The sequence below is a fragment of the Equus quagga genome, chromosome 17 (assembly GCF_021613505.1).
Source record: "Equus quagga isolate Etosha38 chromosome 17, UCLA_HA_Equagga_1.0, whole genome shotgun sequence".
NCBI classification, from domain to species: domain Eukaryota; kingdom Metazoa; phylum Chordata; class Mammalia; order Perissodactyla; family Equidae; genus Equus; species Equus quagga.
This window is the reverse complement of record NC_060283.1, coordinates 55,354,018-55,373,661: the sequence shown is the minus strand read 5'-3', so window position 1 is coordinate 55,373,661 and position 19,644 is coordinate 55,354,018. Positions and strand designations below refer to the sequence as shown.

The 19,644-nt window shown below is 35.3% G+C and overlaps 1 protein-coding gene across 1 annotated transcript in view; it reads left to right on the top strand.

The window, feature by feature from the left end:
- Positions 1-19,644, top strand: part of SPAG16 (sperm associated antigen 16) — an 891,247-nt gene that overhangs the window by 8,551 nt on the left and 863,052 nt on the right. Inside the window, exons 2-5 of the mRNA XM_046644878.1 lie at positions 1,327-1,373; positions 2,519-2,614; positions 7,030-7,148; positions 14,900-15,037. Of these exons, the coding sequence (XP_046500834.1) occupies positions 1,327-1,373; positions 2,519-2,614; positions 7,030-7,148; positions 14,900-15,037 (400 nt within the window). The remainder of the gene's footprint in view (positions 1-1,326; positions 1,374-2,518; positions 2,615-7,029; positions 7,149-14,899; positions 15,038-19,644) is intronic.

Here is a 19,644-nt window from a genome sequence, read left to right as displayed (position 1 = left end):
TGGCAAGTACCTCAAGTATTTACATAGCACAGAAAACCCATAGGGAATAACAAGAGAGGTAGTGGAGCCCAGTGGAGCCTAGTGGGGCCTGAACTGCTGGGAATGATGTCCAGCTCTGCTGGGTCCTAGCTGTGCAGCCTTGTGCCTCTGAGTTCTGGGGCCTCGTAGGTAGGATGTTCCACCCTCTAGGTAGGATGAGGATCAAGTCAGTTAATATATGCAGAACCCTTAGGACGGTGCTGGACTCCTATTAAATACTAGGTGAGTGTTATCAGTTCTTATTACAAGCAACAGAAGTTGTTATATACACTTTCAGCTAACTCTTGGAAGGCAGAATAACAGAGACCATGTCTCATAACCAGCAGCAAAATGAGAACTGGCTAATCTCGTCTTTGATTTTCGTAACCATCACTGTGCAATAAAGTATTTAATTTCATCCCTTTTAAACTTGGCATAACCAAGTATGTACATTTGAAAAAAATGCAACAAAGTAGCATTACTGGTATATGTTGTGATTTCTTTTAAAATTATAGTTTATCTTGAAGTTTTCATTTGTAATGAGAGTAGCTTGTAATTTTTGAAAGTCTTACAGCAATGCTGTTAGGATTTATTAGAATCATTTCCATTGATGTTTTAATGCTTATTTCTTGATAATTGATGAACTACTGAATTCTTACTGTATAGTTTACATTTGCTTAAAAATTAGGCTACCTTTCCTGAGAAGAGAATTCAATTTTAAAACAGAGATATATAAGTAATAGAGATTTAAGTAACTCTTATTGCTGAAAACACTGAAATGTGCTTATTACTATTTTTTATATTTAAATATTGGCGTCCGTTTGATTTTTTCATTCATAATATTTTAAACCAAATGAAGAAGTCACACTGCATGTGAGTGACTCAAGAACTCTGGAAAATTTGGCGTTGTTTCACATAAATTTGAAAAATTTACTGTGATAGTTTTCCCATCCATTTTTCTTATCTCTGTCTAATTTATATTTTGATACTATATACATTATTTTGTAAGCCTTCTTAGACTCGAGTTGGAAATCATTAAATAGTAAACAGACAGAAATGTTGGTTTTCATGGGGTTGGGTTGTATAGAAAATAATTTAGAATAATAGTTAAAATATTTTACTTTAAAACATCTCTTATATTTGTAGGCTGTATAGGGAAGGGAAATTTTTAAAAAAGAGCTTAAATTGTATGTATTTCCCAACTTAGTAAGATAAGTGGATCTAATACTGTGTTTTAAAGTCAAATCAATTTTAAATATAATAATTTTATTCCATATGTTTTGAGATTAAAACTTGACAAGATTTCAGAGGTCACCATAACTGAAGCATCTGAAGATGATTATGAATATGAAGAGGTAATTTGTTCATTTTAGGTATTCTGTGAATTCATTACAGTCATTCTTGTGAAATATTCACTTTATTTTATTTTATTTTTCCTTAAGAGGTGCTAGATTTTCAAGTGAATTTAGCTAATATTAGCTGGTTAAGAGTTAAGTGTGAAAAATCTATTAAAAATTCAGATTGGTTAATACATCTGGTTCTTTTGGTTCTTCTGTTAATTGTGCCTCAGAGGCAGCTCCCTGTCACCTGCAGTGTGGATCCACCCTGCACACTGTCATCGCTGTCTAGCAGCATCCCCTGTCCTGCAGTCTGCTCTTGGCAGGGTTCCCAGCTGCCCACTGCCAAGCTGGAGCTCAGGTCCGGTGCTTCCTTTCAGCTTGACTATTCTTCTGTCTCATGTGGTTCCTGTCTCACACCTTTCCTTTAATTCCTTCCTCCAATGAGACCTAGCGTTACTTCTGAGACTTGGAGGATAGAGTCACACTTAGATGACAGCAGGTGCAGATCAAACTGTGGAAGCAAGCCTGGTCATCTGTGGCCTGGGCAAGCAAAAGACAGAACAAACGTAGAAGATAGACTTTCTTACTGCTGGTAAAATGGAGACAATGTTAATATGTACCACATGAAATTACTGAATGAGTTAGTAAGTCTAAACTCTGATCACTACATAAGAAGCTTGTGGTAAGTGTTAACTATCATTAATATCATAATGAGAGTCAATTGCATTCTTCCAAAAACTTAACATTTGGGTAGTAAGTTTTGGTTTGTTTTTAATAGAGATTTGCAGTTGCAAATAGTTATAAAAAAGTAATGATGGAGAAAATCTGGGATGAGGAGAGAATAGCGGCATTTAGATAGCCTAACATTTTTTCGGTAGAGTTGTTAGGCTACATATTCCTTTATAGATAAGAGCAGATGCTCATAAGATAATCTCGAGTTTATTAGAAGTGACACTGAGTGATGTTTACAAGGAAGTCAGAAAGCTTCCTGCTTGTTAGTTATCCATTTTTCATAGAACTTCAGAATGACATGGTGTCTTACATAAAGTATATTTCTTCGATCGTTTGTTTTGTGAGGAAAGAATTATTTCTGAAATGAAATAAGGTATTTTTATATTCCTACTCACTCTTCCTATCTTTTTTCCTTGTGATTTATTTAGATACCAGATGACAATTTTAGCATTCCAGAAGGTGAAGAAGATCTGGCAAAAGCAATTCACATGGTCCAAGAACAGGCTATAGACACTCACATTTTGGTGAGAATTTTGAACACAACTGTACCCTAAAGTTTAGCAGTGATACTTTTAATGTGAAGTTTTGAAAGTCACTTAAATTTTGAGTCCTTCACTGTCCTTATTAAATGCAGCCCTATCATGTGCTCTGCCTTTTTCCCTCCTGTTTATCATCAAACCTTCACTTTGAGTAGTCGTGTTTCTTCTTCTCGGCATCCTCATCATCCACATCTGATTACTCCTGCACGTCTTTGCAACGAATGACACCTGTCCTCAGAACTCTGCCTGTTTAGTCTCATTGGAGACTAAACCAAGGATTTTCAACACTCATGTACAGAATTTGGTATTGTATACAGATTCTCCAGTCTGTTTTGTAAGCATTCTGGTTTTTTTTTCATGGAAATATTTAGCTTACAGGGAATGCTTCACATATTATGATTTTTTTCTTATGAATGAATTTTACTAAAGAATATGGTGGAGGATGCTTTCTGATTATAATGCCACCAATTAAAAGTACGTAAAATGATGGCATTCCTATAAAATTGAAAACTCATTTAAAAATTGGCAATAATTTAATGATGATGGCAAAAATATTTTTGAAAGCGCTTTATATTTTCATACTAACACTAATTAAGAAGGATGCTTTTATTCAATGATGAAAACTTTTCTTACTGAGAAATGTGGAGGAGATTGTGATACACTTATTTAGTTGCAGATTTGACTTCCTCAGTGCGAAATAATATGGGATAGACTTCACTCCATTTTCTTTCCATATTTTCTATACTTCCTTAGTCTGGAAGTCCAGTAACTCCTTTCCAAAATATATGTCCACTCAAAATTTTAAAAAGCTCGCGAGGAGTATTTCTTGAAGCCAGAATTGGTTATATTCTGCTATAAATGGCTCAGAGTAAACTGCATTCTCTAGCGTAGCCTATGGATATAGTTCCTTCTAGGTAGACACAAAGTGAGGGCTGCTATGTGGACTTATGAGTCTGTTGGATATATCAATGCAATGATTTATAGGAATAGTTTTAAAATGTAGCATTTTGAATGATGAGCTGTGAATCAACATAGTTGCATGATATGTGTATTTGCTGCTCATCATCTTCCCTCTTGCTTTACGTCATTAAGTAAAAAGGGGTGTAAAAAAATATTTTATGTACTGCTTATTTGTATTGGTGCTGATAAAGTAGATAAGCCTGACACAGTGCATGGCACTTAGTAGGTACTAAATGAATAGCAGTTGAGTAAGTAAATGGATAAATGAATCTCTGAGTGAAAAAATTATGACCTAAACTGTAATTCTTTTTTGTATGTGGTGTCCTGCTAGAAGGTCTTTGTAAATCCAAAGATGAATCCAAGGAGGACAGAAATACAATGCAGGACCTGTCATATCTGCTGAACCAAATATCAGTCATTCTCTTATCAATTTCTCAGAAGCTTTCTTTTATCATAACCTTGCAAGAGTTAACTTCCCAGATTTCTGGCATATTTATAGCTGGTCAATTCTTATTTAACTTCTTTTTACCTATTTTTTGAGTTCTTTGGAGGAAAATGCTATGCAGAAAATTCACAAAAATTCCCCTTAAGCTTTTAAAATGGAATAATTAAAATTATTCATTAATTTAATAATTTAAATCATTTTAAATTCAAATAATTTTAAATAATAAATAATTATATGAAATAAATAATAACATAAAATATTATTTAAGAATTTAAGTGATAATGTGAAATAATAGTTCATCTTGATGAGGATATTAGTTATGTATTTTTAACTTGTTTTTTATTCCTATAGTATTTTATCTTCAAAAACTCGTTTTGAGTTGTGCTATGGGCTTTCTGTTTTAAAGAGTATTTATTGCTTATGAAACCAGCTCCGTTTTGTAATGCTCTTATTACATCTATTTGTAAATAAGATATATTTTCTTTCGTATTAGAGGATGGAATAGTCCCCATTCAATGAGGACTTTTAAAATCTTCATTAAAGATTGCAAGTAAAAAGTCCTACTATCAGGAAAGTTGAATATAGTTGAAAAATAGTTAAAAAGTAGTTGAAGTAGTTGAAATAGTTGAAAAGTTAAAAGTTAGAAGTAATTAAGCCTTATTTGTTAAAAAATTAATGAAGCCTACTTATTGAATAGTTGGCATACATTTAAATACATTCTTAGGATTTTCTTTAAACCTTGGTGATATAGATGAAAAATTTGAGAATTGATTGCATGTTTTATTTCATAAACTTTAAATTGTGTATTCGATACCATATCCATTTCCTTAATAGGTGCAATGGTTCTGAACTCTGAGATAAAATATAGTTTCATTCCATTAAGAGGATTATAAATCTCAATGTATAAGCAAGAACCATGGCAGCTTAAGGTGGTTGGATTTCTGTTCTGGATGTTTCAAGGAGTGTGTAACAGGTGTATTCAGGAAGAGAGAAAGGAAACATTTATTTGAGAGGGCAGGAATCTACTAGCTGTATTGCAGCCGTACAGACAGACATCCTGTAAGCAGCCTGCAGGCATCTTTAGAAACTAGAGCAGGCCCAGGCTCCCTCTCCTCCTTTTCCTCCTGTGTTCCTGATTTTCTCAACTATTGGCCATCTCATCCTAAAATATCATAGTCAAGTTTATGGAACAAAATGCCAGGGTAGCATTTGTTATTATACAATGGACGTTTGCTTCCAGCTGTGCTGTGCCCTTACCTGACAATTACACGTAATTGTTCACCGAAAAGCAAAGACTTGAAAGCAGCTCTCCTGTGCTCTGCAGCTTTGGCATCTCCCGTGATGTTTCAATAGGGTCCTGGACATAATCTGTTAGATACTATTGTTTTTTAATGATCTTAGGAAAGAGAGTCCAAATTATTCTGCTTCAGCTTTCAAAAAATTCGTTTTAAAACTCCAGTCATTTGTCAGGAATTTTCTGTCGCCCCCTAAATTTGCTTCAGCTCACCACTATTTTGAATGTTTTAGCAGCTACTAGGAATTAACATCAGCATTAAATTGTGCATAGCACTTTTGAAAAGAACTTTTTGGGGCAACAGAGATTCTCTTTCCTTAGTGAATTTCTGTGTAAGCTTTCCGTGCATTCTGTGTAACCCACCATGTAACCATTACCAGGTCAGAAAGGAGAAATAGAGAGGAACGTCCACTGCTGTGTTTCTGGAGGTGAAAACAGATCTGTCTGAATGATCAGCAGTTTGATTAGTGTGTTCTTGCCAACGAGAAGAAAATGAAAACTCTGGAGACAAAGATGCTCTTGATGTTATTAAGAATCTGCTCCTTATTTGATTTATTTTATACACTGACTTACGTGATTTGGTAGTTTTTATGGCTCTCCTAATTTTGTATCTCACTTGGTGAAATACCTCCATTTTTGGGGTCTTAAACTTGTTTCTCAAGGGTCATATACTAAAGATTTTAGGTTTTGAGGGCCGTGAGATCTCTGTTGCAACTTCTCAACTCTCTCATGTAGTGCGAAAGCAACCATAGACAATATGTACACAAATGGACATGGCCGTATTCTCCTAAACTTTATTTACAAGAATGTTTATCTGACCCCTGACCTAGTTGATAGACTGACTGACTTCCTTTATTAAATATGCACGTAGTACTGCAAGCCCCCTCCATGGTACATAATTTCTTCCATAGCGTTTCTAAAAGTCAGTCTACCAAAAGCATTCTCTTTCTCTCTCTCTCTTTTTTTGGTGAGAACTCTTGCGATTTACTCCCTTAACTTTCTATATATCATACAGCAGTGTTAGCTACACTCAAACTGGAAGTTTGTACCTTTTGACTACCTTCCTCCAATTCCCCCCACTCTCTCCCTCTGGTAATCACAAGTCTGGTGAGTTCTCTGAGTTGTGTTTTTATAATGATAATTTAAAGAATTAAAAGGTCCATACGTTTTTTTTTTTCTTTTTTTAATGTATTACACGCTAATGAAACGGGAAGCTGACTTCCATATTGTTCTTCTGACAACCCAGTCACACTCTCACCTCAGGGCCTTTGTACTTGCTATGCTGTGTCTGGAGCGTGACTACCTCCTCTTTAGACTTATGCTCAGATGCCACTTTATCAGTGAAATTTTCCTTCATCACTCTGTATACAAAGCCGCCCAGCTCCACATACAGATCTCCCTACACCTGGCTCTGCCTCGCTTCAATCCTCTGCTTTTTTTTCCCCCAAGCACTTAGTACCATCTGCCATACTATATATTTTTAATTTATTCATTTTCTGTCTCCGTCCACTTGACTATTAGACTATTGACTATGAAGGCTGTTTTTATCACTGCTTCATCCCTAGTGATTAAAACAGTCCCTGGAACGTAACACTCAACAAAAATAGTTTACAAAGTGAATGTGTGAATGAAAAGGCTATCTGTACCATTAAAGAAAGCTTTGATGTTTTCAAAATAAATAATTGTACATTTAAATTTCAGGAGCAGAAAACGGTTCTTCCTTCAAAGCCAGCGGTACCTGAAGTAATAGAAGACTTTCTGTGTAATTTCCTGATCAAAATGGGAATGACCAGAACTCTTGATTGCTTTCAGTCTGAATGGTAAACGATTAAGTGGATAAATAGTTCTCTAGAAATACTAACATTATTTAACATGTATATTTTTTAACCGTCTTAAAAGACTTTAAAATGACTCAGCTTATACAAAGTGGCTGAAATGGATGGAAAACTTTCGCGTCCCCACCACTAAAACCACAACATAGACACACACACACACACCCAAACACACACAAATACACACTTCAGGTTACTAATTTTAAAGAAATTTTTAAAATATTTTTCCTAAATATTCAAATGTAGGTGATTTTCATAAATCATGAAAATGGGATGTCTCCTGGAGTTGTATAATACAAAGTTATTTTATGAAATAAAATTTTATGAAATCTTTTGCATAATTATTAAGGGTATTATTTCCTGCTTTAAGACATCCTACTAGGGCCTGCCCGGTTGCCGAGGGGTTAAGTTCACGCCCTCCACTTCGGTGGCTGAGGGTTTCACAGGTTCGGATTCTGGGTGAAGACATAGCACCACTCATCAAACCATGCTGAGACGGCGTCCCACATAGCAGAGCCAGAAGGAGCTGCAACCAGAATATGCAACTATGTTCTGGGGGCTTTGGGGAGAAGAAGAATAAAGAAGATTGGCAACAGATGTTAACTCAGGTGCCAATCTTTAAAAAAAACAGACATCCTACTAACAGTCCTGCTTTGCTCGTTGTACTTCTAGTGTAATGGCCTGCCTTTCTCTACTCACACAACTGATTCTTTTTCTGTAAGTATTTCTTCATTTAGAAGTGGAATTATATTTTCAAATGATACTAAACACAAGATTTTCTTGTTATAATTGAAGACTTGAATAACTTATTGGTTATGAAAGGCAGCAGGCATGCTGTCTTTATTCTTTTGCTGCAGCAGTAATGTCAACAGGCATGTTTTTAGAGTCCTAACATTCTTTAACAAAATATTAGTAAATAGTTGGATATGAAAATATATTTGATCTTTAAAAGCCATTGTGTATTATAGAAAGAGAGAGTAATATATCTAAAGATGTTTTGAGTGTTTTGGGGCTAAATCATGATTTTAAATATAGGGACAATTTGTACCTTCTACTAATCCAACTGTGTTGTAATTCTTATTTTCTGCTTGTGTTAGTTCTCATCTCTGGAGACCATGCATATATAAGAAAATCAGTTTCATTATTTTAAATTGCATATCTAATATTAATAAATTTAATGAAGAGAACCATTTTTCATTAATATAGTTCAGGGAAAGTGCAAGTTTGATGGTAGAAAAATAATACTATTCCTATTAAATTTGAAAATTATGTGAATGATTTTTATAAAAATGTCTCTAAGAAATAATTACAAATGTGTTAGAAAATACATTTTTGTAAAACTAGGTAAATGATTAATTCACGATACTAATGAAATGAAATGTTAATGTGGTTCAGTTCCCTTTTTTTCTTCTAAGAATATGTGTCAGGACACGTAGTACTTATGTATTTGGGCAGAAATGATTCCCTTGGAGAAATCTGGGACCAAGTATACTTTTAGGTGCTTGTTGCTATGTTACCCTTTTAGATTTAGCGGTTTGAATTGAGGTGAAATTTTAGAAAACTATAATAGTATTAAGATTTATAGAACCCCTAAGTAAACATGCTAGCTAGCATAATATTACAATCATAAAGTAAACTTTGTATAAATATCTCTTTCTTATGTGGATTTAGTAATATTGAGGTTCAAATAATGAATTATCCTTATCTCCAGCTGCCAGCTTGTAATGAGATTATAGTGTAGTGAGTATTTTTATTTCCAAAATTTAAAAATGAAACATTTTTGACTTTGATCAAAAACCTTTACTATTCTGCATAGTAGGACAATAGGAATATTAAATATATATTTTTAACATTTTTTTTGTGGAGAAAAACACATAATATATCATTGCTATGAATTCATTTAATCTTACAAAAGGTGACAAAACAAGGTTTCTCCATTGTTTGTAAAAAAAAAAAAAACAAACCACAACCCAAAAAACTTGGGCAGTAAAATTTGACTTATGTTCTTTCAATTCTCGAACAATAATTGCAGTAAATCCTTTAAATCTGGTTTAGGAAACTAAGACTCTTCGGCCAAATCTGGCTTGCTCTCTGTTTTTGTAAATAAAATTTTATCGGGACACAGCATGACCTCTTTTAGGTATTGTCTGTGGCTGCTTTCATGCTATAATAGCAAAGTTAATTAGTCACAACAGAGACCTTATGGCCTGGAAAACTTTTTTTGCAAATTCTAAAATATTTATTTTCTGGCCATTTACAAAAAAGATATATATATATATGTGAACGTCGCAGGAAGTTTTTCTGTGGCCCATAAAAGTCTGCGCTGTGGGTTTAGTCAATGATATTTTCATGTCCATTTTAGAAACTCTGTGAACAATGGCAATTTCCCAGGGGTCAAAATTAAAGAAGGGGTTAAAATGGAGAAAATATGGTAGTACGCTTTAAGTACCCTTACCTGAGCATATGTCAACCATCTCTTTCCCTCCACTGGACCGTTTTTTGCTGGCTCTTAACAAGCTTGTCGCTTACTTACCTGAAACATACATTTTGGCTCTTCTTTCATTTTCTTCTTAGTACCTCCCACTCTAACTCTTCTTTCCTTTACAGCCAAATGTTTTGAAAACAGAGTCTTTCTTTTCTTTCCTTCTTTTCTCTTTTACTTCCTATTCAATCCTTGCTTCTCTCCAGTTTGGCCTGTGTTCCTATCATTCCAGTGAAAGTTGAGTGGTAGTAAAAATGCCATCTGAGGTAATAGTGCAATTATTTATAATATTTAATTACTAACTTAATTTTTCTTAATTATAGAAAAAAGTATAAATTAGTATATTTCTTTAATTTTCAAAAAAGGTAAATATTGCTGTCTTTAGCCAATACAATTTCAAATAATATATAGTTACTCAAATGTGGGGAGTGCCATTGCAACTTTCTGGGAATGGTTAGGTTTTAAAGCCAGAGCCTAGAATTAAAATTATCCTTGAAAAATCCCTTATGTTGCCCAGTGCGTGTGGGAAGTATGTGTGGTGTGGTATATACATTGCTGACTCTCAATGAATACCACACTGCTACTTTTCCTCTAGCATTTAGCTGTTTCTTCAATTGATTGGGAGTTGGCTTCTGGTTATGTGCCATGTTGTAAGAATTTTTTCCCCAATAAAGATTAAGTTAAACACAGGCGTGTTGTGACTCTTGTATAATGTGTAAAGTCTCTTCACTCTTCCACTGTGCTACAACATGCCAATTTTGAGCTCTGTAAATATATGTGCAGAAATTTATTTATATACTATGTTATCAAGAAGACAGCCTTGTAAGTGAATATTTAACATGAATTTTGTAACCAAAATTAACATAGTGTTTATTAAATATGAAGGATTTAAAAATATTTAAGAAGATGAAGCATTAGGCTTATCACTCAGGAATGTACTTTGTATCATTTTTGTTAGCACGGTATGTACTCATGCATTATCTCATTTACTTCTGCCAACACCTGTATGTAGCAGGAAGCCCCTATCCTGTCTCCATCATATGGAAGAGGAAATGGGCCTAGGGAGCTGAGGAAGTCTGCCTCAGTAAGTGGCAGCCAGTCACCGCCAGCACATGGCAGAGCCAGGCCCCCGTGCTGAATTGTGGCATTATACGAGGGAATCTTGAAAAGACTATCAATAAAGGGGCCTTTCACCTTGACTGGAGACTGAAAGAACTTAGAGTATCTTGATTTCGAGTCCATATCTGTGTCTGTTTTCCATACTGGTTTGAAGAATCATGAGCCCGGTACTGAGCTTATTCAACTGTATTCTGTTTTTCTGTGAAGGACTCTGTGCTTCTGCAGTGAGAAGTCACGATAGTGCTGGGGATTCCAGCATCCTCAGGTCGGGCAGAAGTTAAGGGGATTTTGTCTTTGTTGATGAAATATTTTCCTAACTCTCTCTGAAAACATCAAGGAAAAATTCTCATTTGATGCTTCTTATTATCTAGATTACTATTTTCCTCTCTTTTACATCCTATGACTTAAGTGCCATCTTGAAGGAAAAATAATCCTTCTCTTTTTTGTCCTTAAGATTGGCACCTGAGCTAACATCTGTTGCCAATCTTCTCTTTCTTTCTTCTTCTTCTCCCCAAAGCCCCCCAGTACATAGTTCTTTATTCAAGTTGCAAGTCCTTCTAGTTCTGCTATGTGGGACACCACTTCAGAATGGCTTGATGAGCAGTGCCATGTCTGCACCCAGGATCTGAACTGGAGAAACCCTGGGCTGCCCAAGTGGAGTGCACAAACTTAACCACCCAGCCACGGGGCCAGCCCCTAATCCTTACTCTTAATACACCATTTATAAGTTTACTGAAATTCTATCATACTATTCATCATTCATGGCAGTGGGTCTTAAACTCTTTTGGTATATTGACAAATCTCATGAAAGCCTATGCCCTTTCTCCCTGAAATACATGTGTATCCTCCATTTCTATATAATTCTAAGTAGTTTATTGACCTTATGGTAAGTATGAAGATCATTGATGCAATTTTATTGGCAATAATTTCATTGGAAATTCTATTGGTAGTAAATTTTATTTCAAATTCCTAATAGTTATGACAATCTTTTTTTCATCTGAACGCCTTTCAGTCTTGTTCTGAGAGTAAGTAAGGAGCAAGAAATAAATGGCCAGGATGTTTCTTTAAAACACACATTTACACACACTCGAAACAAAAGCAAAACATCTTATGTAGGAAAATGTAGATTTAGTGAGAAATATATTTCTAGAGTTTGTAGATTAAGATTCCTAGTTTTCTTATGGTGTTATAATAGTTTTAGTGAAGTTAAAGTCCTCTTTGATATTTTTACATGGATGGCAGAAATTTTGCATGATAAATGATTTTTGAATGTCCTAAGATATATGTGATATAGTATGTTATGTTTTGATTTGTACTTATTTTACCACATATTAATTTATTCACATAGCATTTAAGAAGACTATATTTCACTTTTTTCCTTATCAAACTAATGTTTTAGTGATTTTTTTTTACTAATTAAATAAAACAAGTTGCCGAAATCCAATTTTATGGTCAGAAACATTTTATGGTCCAATAATTCAATCAATCCTTATGTCCTCTCTTCTGAGGTAAGTATAAATCATATTCCAAATATGTATAAAATGGTGAATTTATGATTAAATGGTTATCTATTTGCTGTTTTATAAATTATTAAAAATATTACTTAATATTGATTTGATTATCTTACCCTTCTGGCTAGTCTGCAGGGATTCTCTTACTGTTTTTAAACTATCAGATAAGATATATAACACAAAAACATATGATTATTAATGTATAATAAATTAATAAAGCTATGATTTGTAATATGAAAATGCTGATAATTAAAAATTTTAAATCTATATTTAGCTCATCTGTAGCAAGCTTTGTAGGAATTTCTTGTTAATAACTTTATTACTTGAAATATTTTTCTATGCTTACATTGTTTATTTAGCTTTATTGATTGCTACATATAATGATTAAAATTGTAATTATTTACAAACTTGTAAATGATTCTCTGATGTTTCTTCTTATTTCACTGAGAAAATGGAAGAGAAAATCCACGACTCCTGCCTTCCTCTGTACTGACCTGCCGCCCCTGTTCTCAGGCATTCTGCTCTCCCGTCGCCAAGGCGGAGCCATACATGCTGTCTCTCAGGCTGACCCTCCTCTTGTTTACTGGATCCCAACTTCTCTCACCTACTCAAGGACATTGCTCCTGCAATTGTCCCTTCTCTTTCCTGTGTCGTAAACTCTTTCTTTCTCTGATGGATCATTCCCATAAGCATACAGATGTGCAATAATATATATATTAAAAAGAAAGAAAAAAAATTACCCTGCACTCCACATCTTCTTCTAGGTTGATCTTGATTTCCTAGGCTCTTCTTTTTTTTTTGAGGAAGGTTAGCCTTGAGCTAACAGCTGCCGCCAATCCTCCTCTTTTTGCTGAGGAATCCTGGCCTTGAGTTAACATCCATGCCCGTCTTCCTCTAGTTTATGTGTGGGACGCCTGCCACAGCATGGCTTGCCAAGTGGTGCCATGTCGGTATCCGGGATCCAAATCGGGAAACCCTGGGCTGCTGAAGTGGAACGTGCGCACTTAACCGCTGCACCACCAGGCCAGCCCCTCTAGGCTCTTCTTTATAGCATAGTTCCGTGAAAGAGTTTGTTGCTACTTCATTTCCTGCTCTCTTATATCTACTCTAGCTCTGCCTTCGTCTCCATGGCTGTACTGAAACTTTTTTCAGCGATTTCATGTTGCCAAATTCAGTGTTTGATCCTCAGTACTCCTTATTCATCCTCCTTGCAGCATTTGTCACTACTGTCCATTTCTTATTTGCTTGGTCCATGAGCCACAACTGTCTCATATCCTCCCACTATTTCACTGTCCTCTGTTTCTTAGTCTCTGTTTGGTAGTGTTTCCTTCTTTTCCCAGTCTTGAAACAGTCTTAGGTCTTCTTCACTTCTCTCTTTCCATTTACTCCCTAGCTGGCCTCCTCCAATCTTGTGACTTTAAACAGCATCTATTTACTAATGATTCCTGAATTTAAATTGCACTCCCTGACTTGTTCCCTGAACTCTGGACATATATACTCAATATCCATCTTCACTTGAATGCCTGCTAGACATACTGAATTTATCATGAGTAGAAGCAATTCCTTGATTTCTCCAACCACCCAGCTCCTACTGCATTTGTCCCCATCTTAGTAAATTGCTGTCTGCTGCTCAGCCAGAAGTCTTGGAATCATCCTTGACTTCTCTTTTTTACCAACGCCTGACAGCTGATCCATAAGAGAATCCTGTTGGCTCCACCTTTACAGCTTGTCCAGAAGGGACACATTTTTCATAATCTCTACTGCTACCCACTTGCTTCAAGGAGCATTCTCTCTCTCCTGGACTGCTGCAGCAGCCTCCTCACTAGACTCTCTGATTCTACTCTTGTTCCCCTAGAGTCGGTTTCTTCAAACAGATGCCAGACTAATCCTTTTAAAACATAATCTGACCAGTGTCTCTTGTCTCTCAAAACCTTCCAGTGGCTTCAATCTGATTCAGAGTAAAATCACACTCCTCTCTAGCTCCCTGCTGCTTCCTGACCCATCTCTCACCTCTCTCCCTTGCTCACTTCCTTGGCTCAGGCTCCAGAGCCTCCAGATATACTGGCTCTTGGCTCTGTCTTGTGTGTGCCAAGCACCTCCTGGTCTCAGGGCCTTTACATGTACTTTTCTATCAGTGAAGAATGCTCCTCCCACATATCCACATGAACTTAGTCCCTCATTTCCTTCAGGTCTCTGCTCAAATACCACTTTCTCAGGCATACTTTCTCTGATCATCTTATATAAAATAGCTCAAACGCCCGTCACTGTCCACCTCAGTCTCTCCATCCCTCTTCCTTGCTTTATTTTACTTCATAGAATGTCTCCCGATCCATGCTAGAATGAAAGCTCCGTTAGATAGGGATGGAGACTGTTGTTACTTTTACTGGTGTCTAGATTAATGCCTGGAACATAGATGTTCAGTTATATTTTATGTACCATAATGATATTATACCTAGAAATTCACTAATATTTTATTTAAAAAATATATTGTTTTGACTTTTAATTTATAAAAATAATACTGCAACTAACTAAGCATTCCCTAAGACTTAGCTTTTTGAATTATATATGAATTAAGCCAGCTTAGTAGAAAGACACAACATAAAGCCTTTTGTTTGATTTTATCCTAGGTATGAGTTAATACAGAAAGGAATAACTGAACTTAGAGAGGTTGGGAATGTTCCAGATGTCTACACCCAGAATATGCTTTTAGAAAATGAGAACAAAAATTTGAGGAAAGACTTGAAGCACTACAAACAGGCGGCTGAGTATGTTATTTTCTAAATGGCTTTTTTTCTTTTTCTTTTGGACTAAATTAAAGAGTCAAATGAGCCTAATATGTGGATGGTGGTTAATGTACCAGAGCTTTAATTCTGAAGAACTGAATTATATTTAAATTCTAGTTGGAAAGAATGTGAGGGGCTTCGCTACCAAATTAATTCAACAGATGACCAGAACTCTCACTATCGCAACTCACAACAGGAGTGGAATCCCGGGGGTTGTGTAGGAGATGGTTAATTTGTTATATAACATTCACTTCCTTATGTATTTTGATATTCTTTTAATGGTTGTGAAATCTTCCTCCGTGAGGATAAGCTAATTTCTGAAATAATAATAAAATTATAGAAAGAGAGGAAGGAAGGAGCTAGTATATTCCTAGTAGAGGAATTCAGTATTTTAAAATTCCCTGAAGGAAACCATTGTTTTGTAATTTCCTAGCATGAATTTACACATAGAGGAGAAATTTAACCGTTAGTCTCTCCATATCTTTCTTTCTTTCCAAAATTAATGGAAGACGTGCAGTTTTCAGAGAACCAGTTTGGATAAACAGTATTATTCTGGCAAAGACAAATGTGAATGCGTTGACTTGGAGTGATTCTACTCATCTAAGACAATGTTAGATGGACAGTCAGTGCTTAGATATGGGGCAGAGACACTTCATGTTTTGTTTATTAGTTTTTATTAAACATAGTTAGAGAGGGACTTTCCCTGTTAAAGAATCATATTAAAACAAAGATTAGATAAACAGAACTACCGTGTAGGGACATAATATTTTAAAGATCTTTGTAAAAAAGTTTAATGTAAAGAAATAAGACTGCATTGAAAAATAGAGGAAACACTTAGAATAAGCTCCTACTTTGAAAAGGTGGTAGTAATGGAAGATAATTTGTATAGTCATTTGTTAAGTTATTATATGCACTTATAGAAATGATTTTGCAAGTTATACACATTTCATATTATCTGTGGATGTACTATTTGGCATTTTACACTTTGGATATCAGTATATGATCATCCACAAAATATGTTGCTGGAAGCAGCATTCTCTCTACTCTTGGTTCCATTTCTCACAAGTGGTTTGTACTCTTGGCCCTGATGCTCACTACGGTTTCACATAGACCTTCCTCATGGATGCCCTGGGAATTTGACACAGCACATTTTTTAGTGTGCTGCCAGGTATACTGTTTCAGTTCCTGGTCTCCTTTGAATTACTGCTTGCATTAGCTAATTTTCTCTTGAATAGGTATAGCCTCTTTATGCAATGAGTTTTACCCCAATGACATTAAATAATCATTGTTGATTACTGATTGTTTATTGAATATTATATTTAGTAACTATAATCAAAACTGTGTAAACTATTACCCATGCAAACTATTAACTTAATGTTAAAAGAAACCATGATTACAACAGATATCACTCAAATAAAATCTGTCTCGTTTGTGTTTATAAAAATTACCTTACTAAAATATAGTTTTCATTTCAATGGCTTATGGTTATCTCTCAAATATATCTCATTCAATATAATTTAAAATTTAACAAGTTAGGAAAGGAAAATATTTATTTGCTTTAATATACCTGACTTGGAAAATTTAGAGGAAAGAGGCTTGACCCTTAGTGGATGAGTAATGTTTATTTCATTGGATGCATATTAAGCACGTTGTGCTTTCACAGCACCTTTTGTGAAGTGTTTCCCTATAGCCTAATTCTGTTGGATACAGTCTGAGAAAATGGAGAATGAGGTTTTGTAAAAAATTCCCCATCCCACAACTAGAAGGACCTGCCACTAAGATATACAACTACGTACCGGGTGGTGGGGGGGAGGTTGGGAAATAAAGCAGAAAAAGAAAAAATTCCCCAAACTACGTCTACATGCTATGAGTTTGCCCCAGATGGTAATGGTTCATCACACAGGGTTTTCAATTTGCCATGTGAGGATACTTTTCTAATAGGAATTCGGAATAAACATTGGTTTCTCTTTACGGAATTTAACCTAAAGTTTTCCTTTTAAGGATTAAGGCTATTTCTTAAAGCAAGATTAAGTGCAGATGTTAGATACTTTTCTAATAATAATTAATATTTAATATGCAAAAGAGTCAGGTTACAACTATGTTATGTACATATTGTCCCTGATTATACTGGTGGCATTTAATGATGGATCTGAAAACCTAGAGAAATCATATAGCTATAGGCTTAATATTTATCCAGGGGAGAGTTGCCAGGGAAAGAGTACTGAATTTAAAGTTCAAATATCTCGCTTCCAGTATTCTGCTACTTATTAACTCAGTTTTCTTATTGTTCAACTGGGAGTAATTATACATAATATTATTAACTCCTAGGGAGTGATGGGATAATTAAATGAGACAATCTATGTTGAAGAGCTGTGTAAATCACAGACTGCTTTGAAAATGTCAGCTATTACTATCAGTATCTCTAAAGGCTGTCATCCCTGGATATTTTTTAATCATCACATCATTAATATTTTTGAAATTCAGCAATGATGAAGCATGAAGGAAGACATGAAAGGAGAAAATATTTCATTCTAAAATATCATATGAATTGCAATAATTAAGGCAAGAAATTATCTTTTTCTCTGTTGTAACCCAGTTTTAGAAGGGAGATTGTTCTTATAGATGCTACAAATGTAGATTAGCTTCTAAAATATTAAGTTTGGGAAATAGCTGTTGGGAAGATTTTCTTATAGATGTTTTTAAGGTGAAAAAAGTATTATAAAAAAGATTTATAGTTACATTGAAGGTAAAGGTATATTACATGCTAGATACTAGAGAGGAATGAATGATGTGAGTAGTAGTTTGACAATCTTTCTCAGAAAAGGAGAATATAACTGTAGTTTTCTATTGAAAGGTAGATCGATTGTTATTGTAAATGCAGAGGTCTAGAATTTGAGTGACCTGCAGCACATTTGCAGAGAATTGTTGGTTGGATGGAGACTAGACAGCATCGCTTAGAGTTAAATATCTTTCACAGTTAAGACACTATTTCGTCAACTTCCTTTTATTTGGTAGTTGACATGCCTCAATATTCGCCTCAGCCTGAGGTTCATAAAAACCGTTACAAGTTTTGTTAATTAGGGACGTGTTTGCTTGATCGTGTTTCCTATCTTGACTAACATTTTATGTCTTCTTCTCATAATGTAGACATTGCAAGTATTCTCACTAGGATGGTTACTCCTAAAAGCAGCTTTGTACTTGCTCTTTGACATCCTGCTGGCTTTCATCCCACCTCTCCTAACCAAGTGGACCTCCTAGTTTTCATTCTTCTCCTCCTTCAGTTTCTGTGACAGCATGCTGTTCTGCCTTTCCTTCCATCTCATTGACAGGCTTCTTTTCCTCGTCTTACCTCCGTACTGTTTACACTCTCCAAGGCTGTGCTGTCCAATGAGAATAGCCACTAACTGCATGTGGATGTTGACAGGTATAACATGTATCAGGTGGTGGTAAGTACATTGAAGAAAAAGAACATGGGTAAAGGAGACAGAGATAAATGAGGTGTTATTTTATGTAGGGTGGTGAGGGAAGTCCTCTCACATATCTGAAGAAACTGAGGGAGAAGCCGTGTGTAAACGTGGGGAAAGGGAATCCCAAACTAGGGGAAGAGGAAGCACAAAGGGCTTATGGTGGGGACAGCTTGGCTTGATAGGGGAGCAGCAAGGAGACCATAGTGACTGGGACCAGGGAGAAGTGGTAGAGGCCTTCGTTAGAACTTTGCTTTCTTTCCTCTGAGTGGGATTTGAGATTAATGGATGGTTTTGGGAGGTGTAATGGGAACTGGCTCCTGTGTGGAAAATGGACGGGCTAGAGAGGCATGATGGAAACAGGGAGAACATTATATCCTGCATAACTTTCTTATATGTTGACTTAGCTGGTTACCACAGGATAATAATGAAGTCAAACAAGCTCCTCATGGGACAGTTGGGTTCTTGAAAGGACAATATCTGCTGTTATCAAACTGCATTACTAACCCTACTCAAACTTTGATTCAGAACAGAAACTGATATCAGATCAGATATTATGGCTAGAGCAGCACAAATACATGATGCTCTGTCATTTATTAGATATAAGAATATAATTATCATTCAACTTCCTCAGATATAAGTGGGATAATATTCCTATCTTGAGGGAATCATTTAAAAATGTTTAGCACAATGTCTGTCACGTGGTAAGTGCTCAATGAAGATTGTCAGTATTCAATATTACAGCACTCTTTCGTTCTTTCATAACAGTACAGTTTATGATTATTTAAATGTATATTTTATTTTCTTATTCATTTTCTCTATACTCCTGTAAACTTGCTGAAGGCAAAGATTATGCCTTTTTGCTCATCATGGTATAATGAGCATGATACCTGGTTTACAATATGTACTCAGTGGATAGGATAGCATCATCATCATCTTCTTCATCAACATAATTATTAGTGGCAGCAGCAACACTGAATAAACAACCAAGAGTGGTATTTCTTCCATAAGGCAGGTACATAGCAATTTATTTATTTGTTTAATTTTTAATTCTGAAAAATTGACTTTTTAATTCTGAAAAAATAGCAAGCATATAGAAGGCAAACAAAATAGAATAGTGAATCT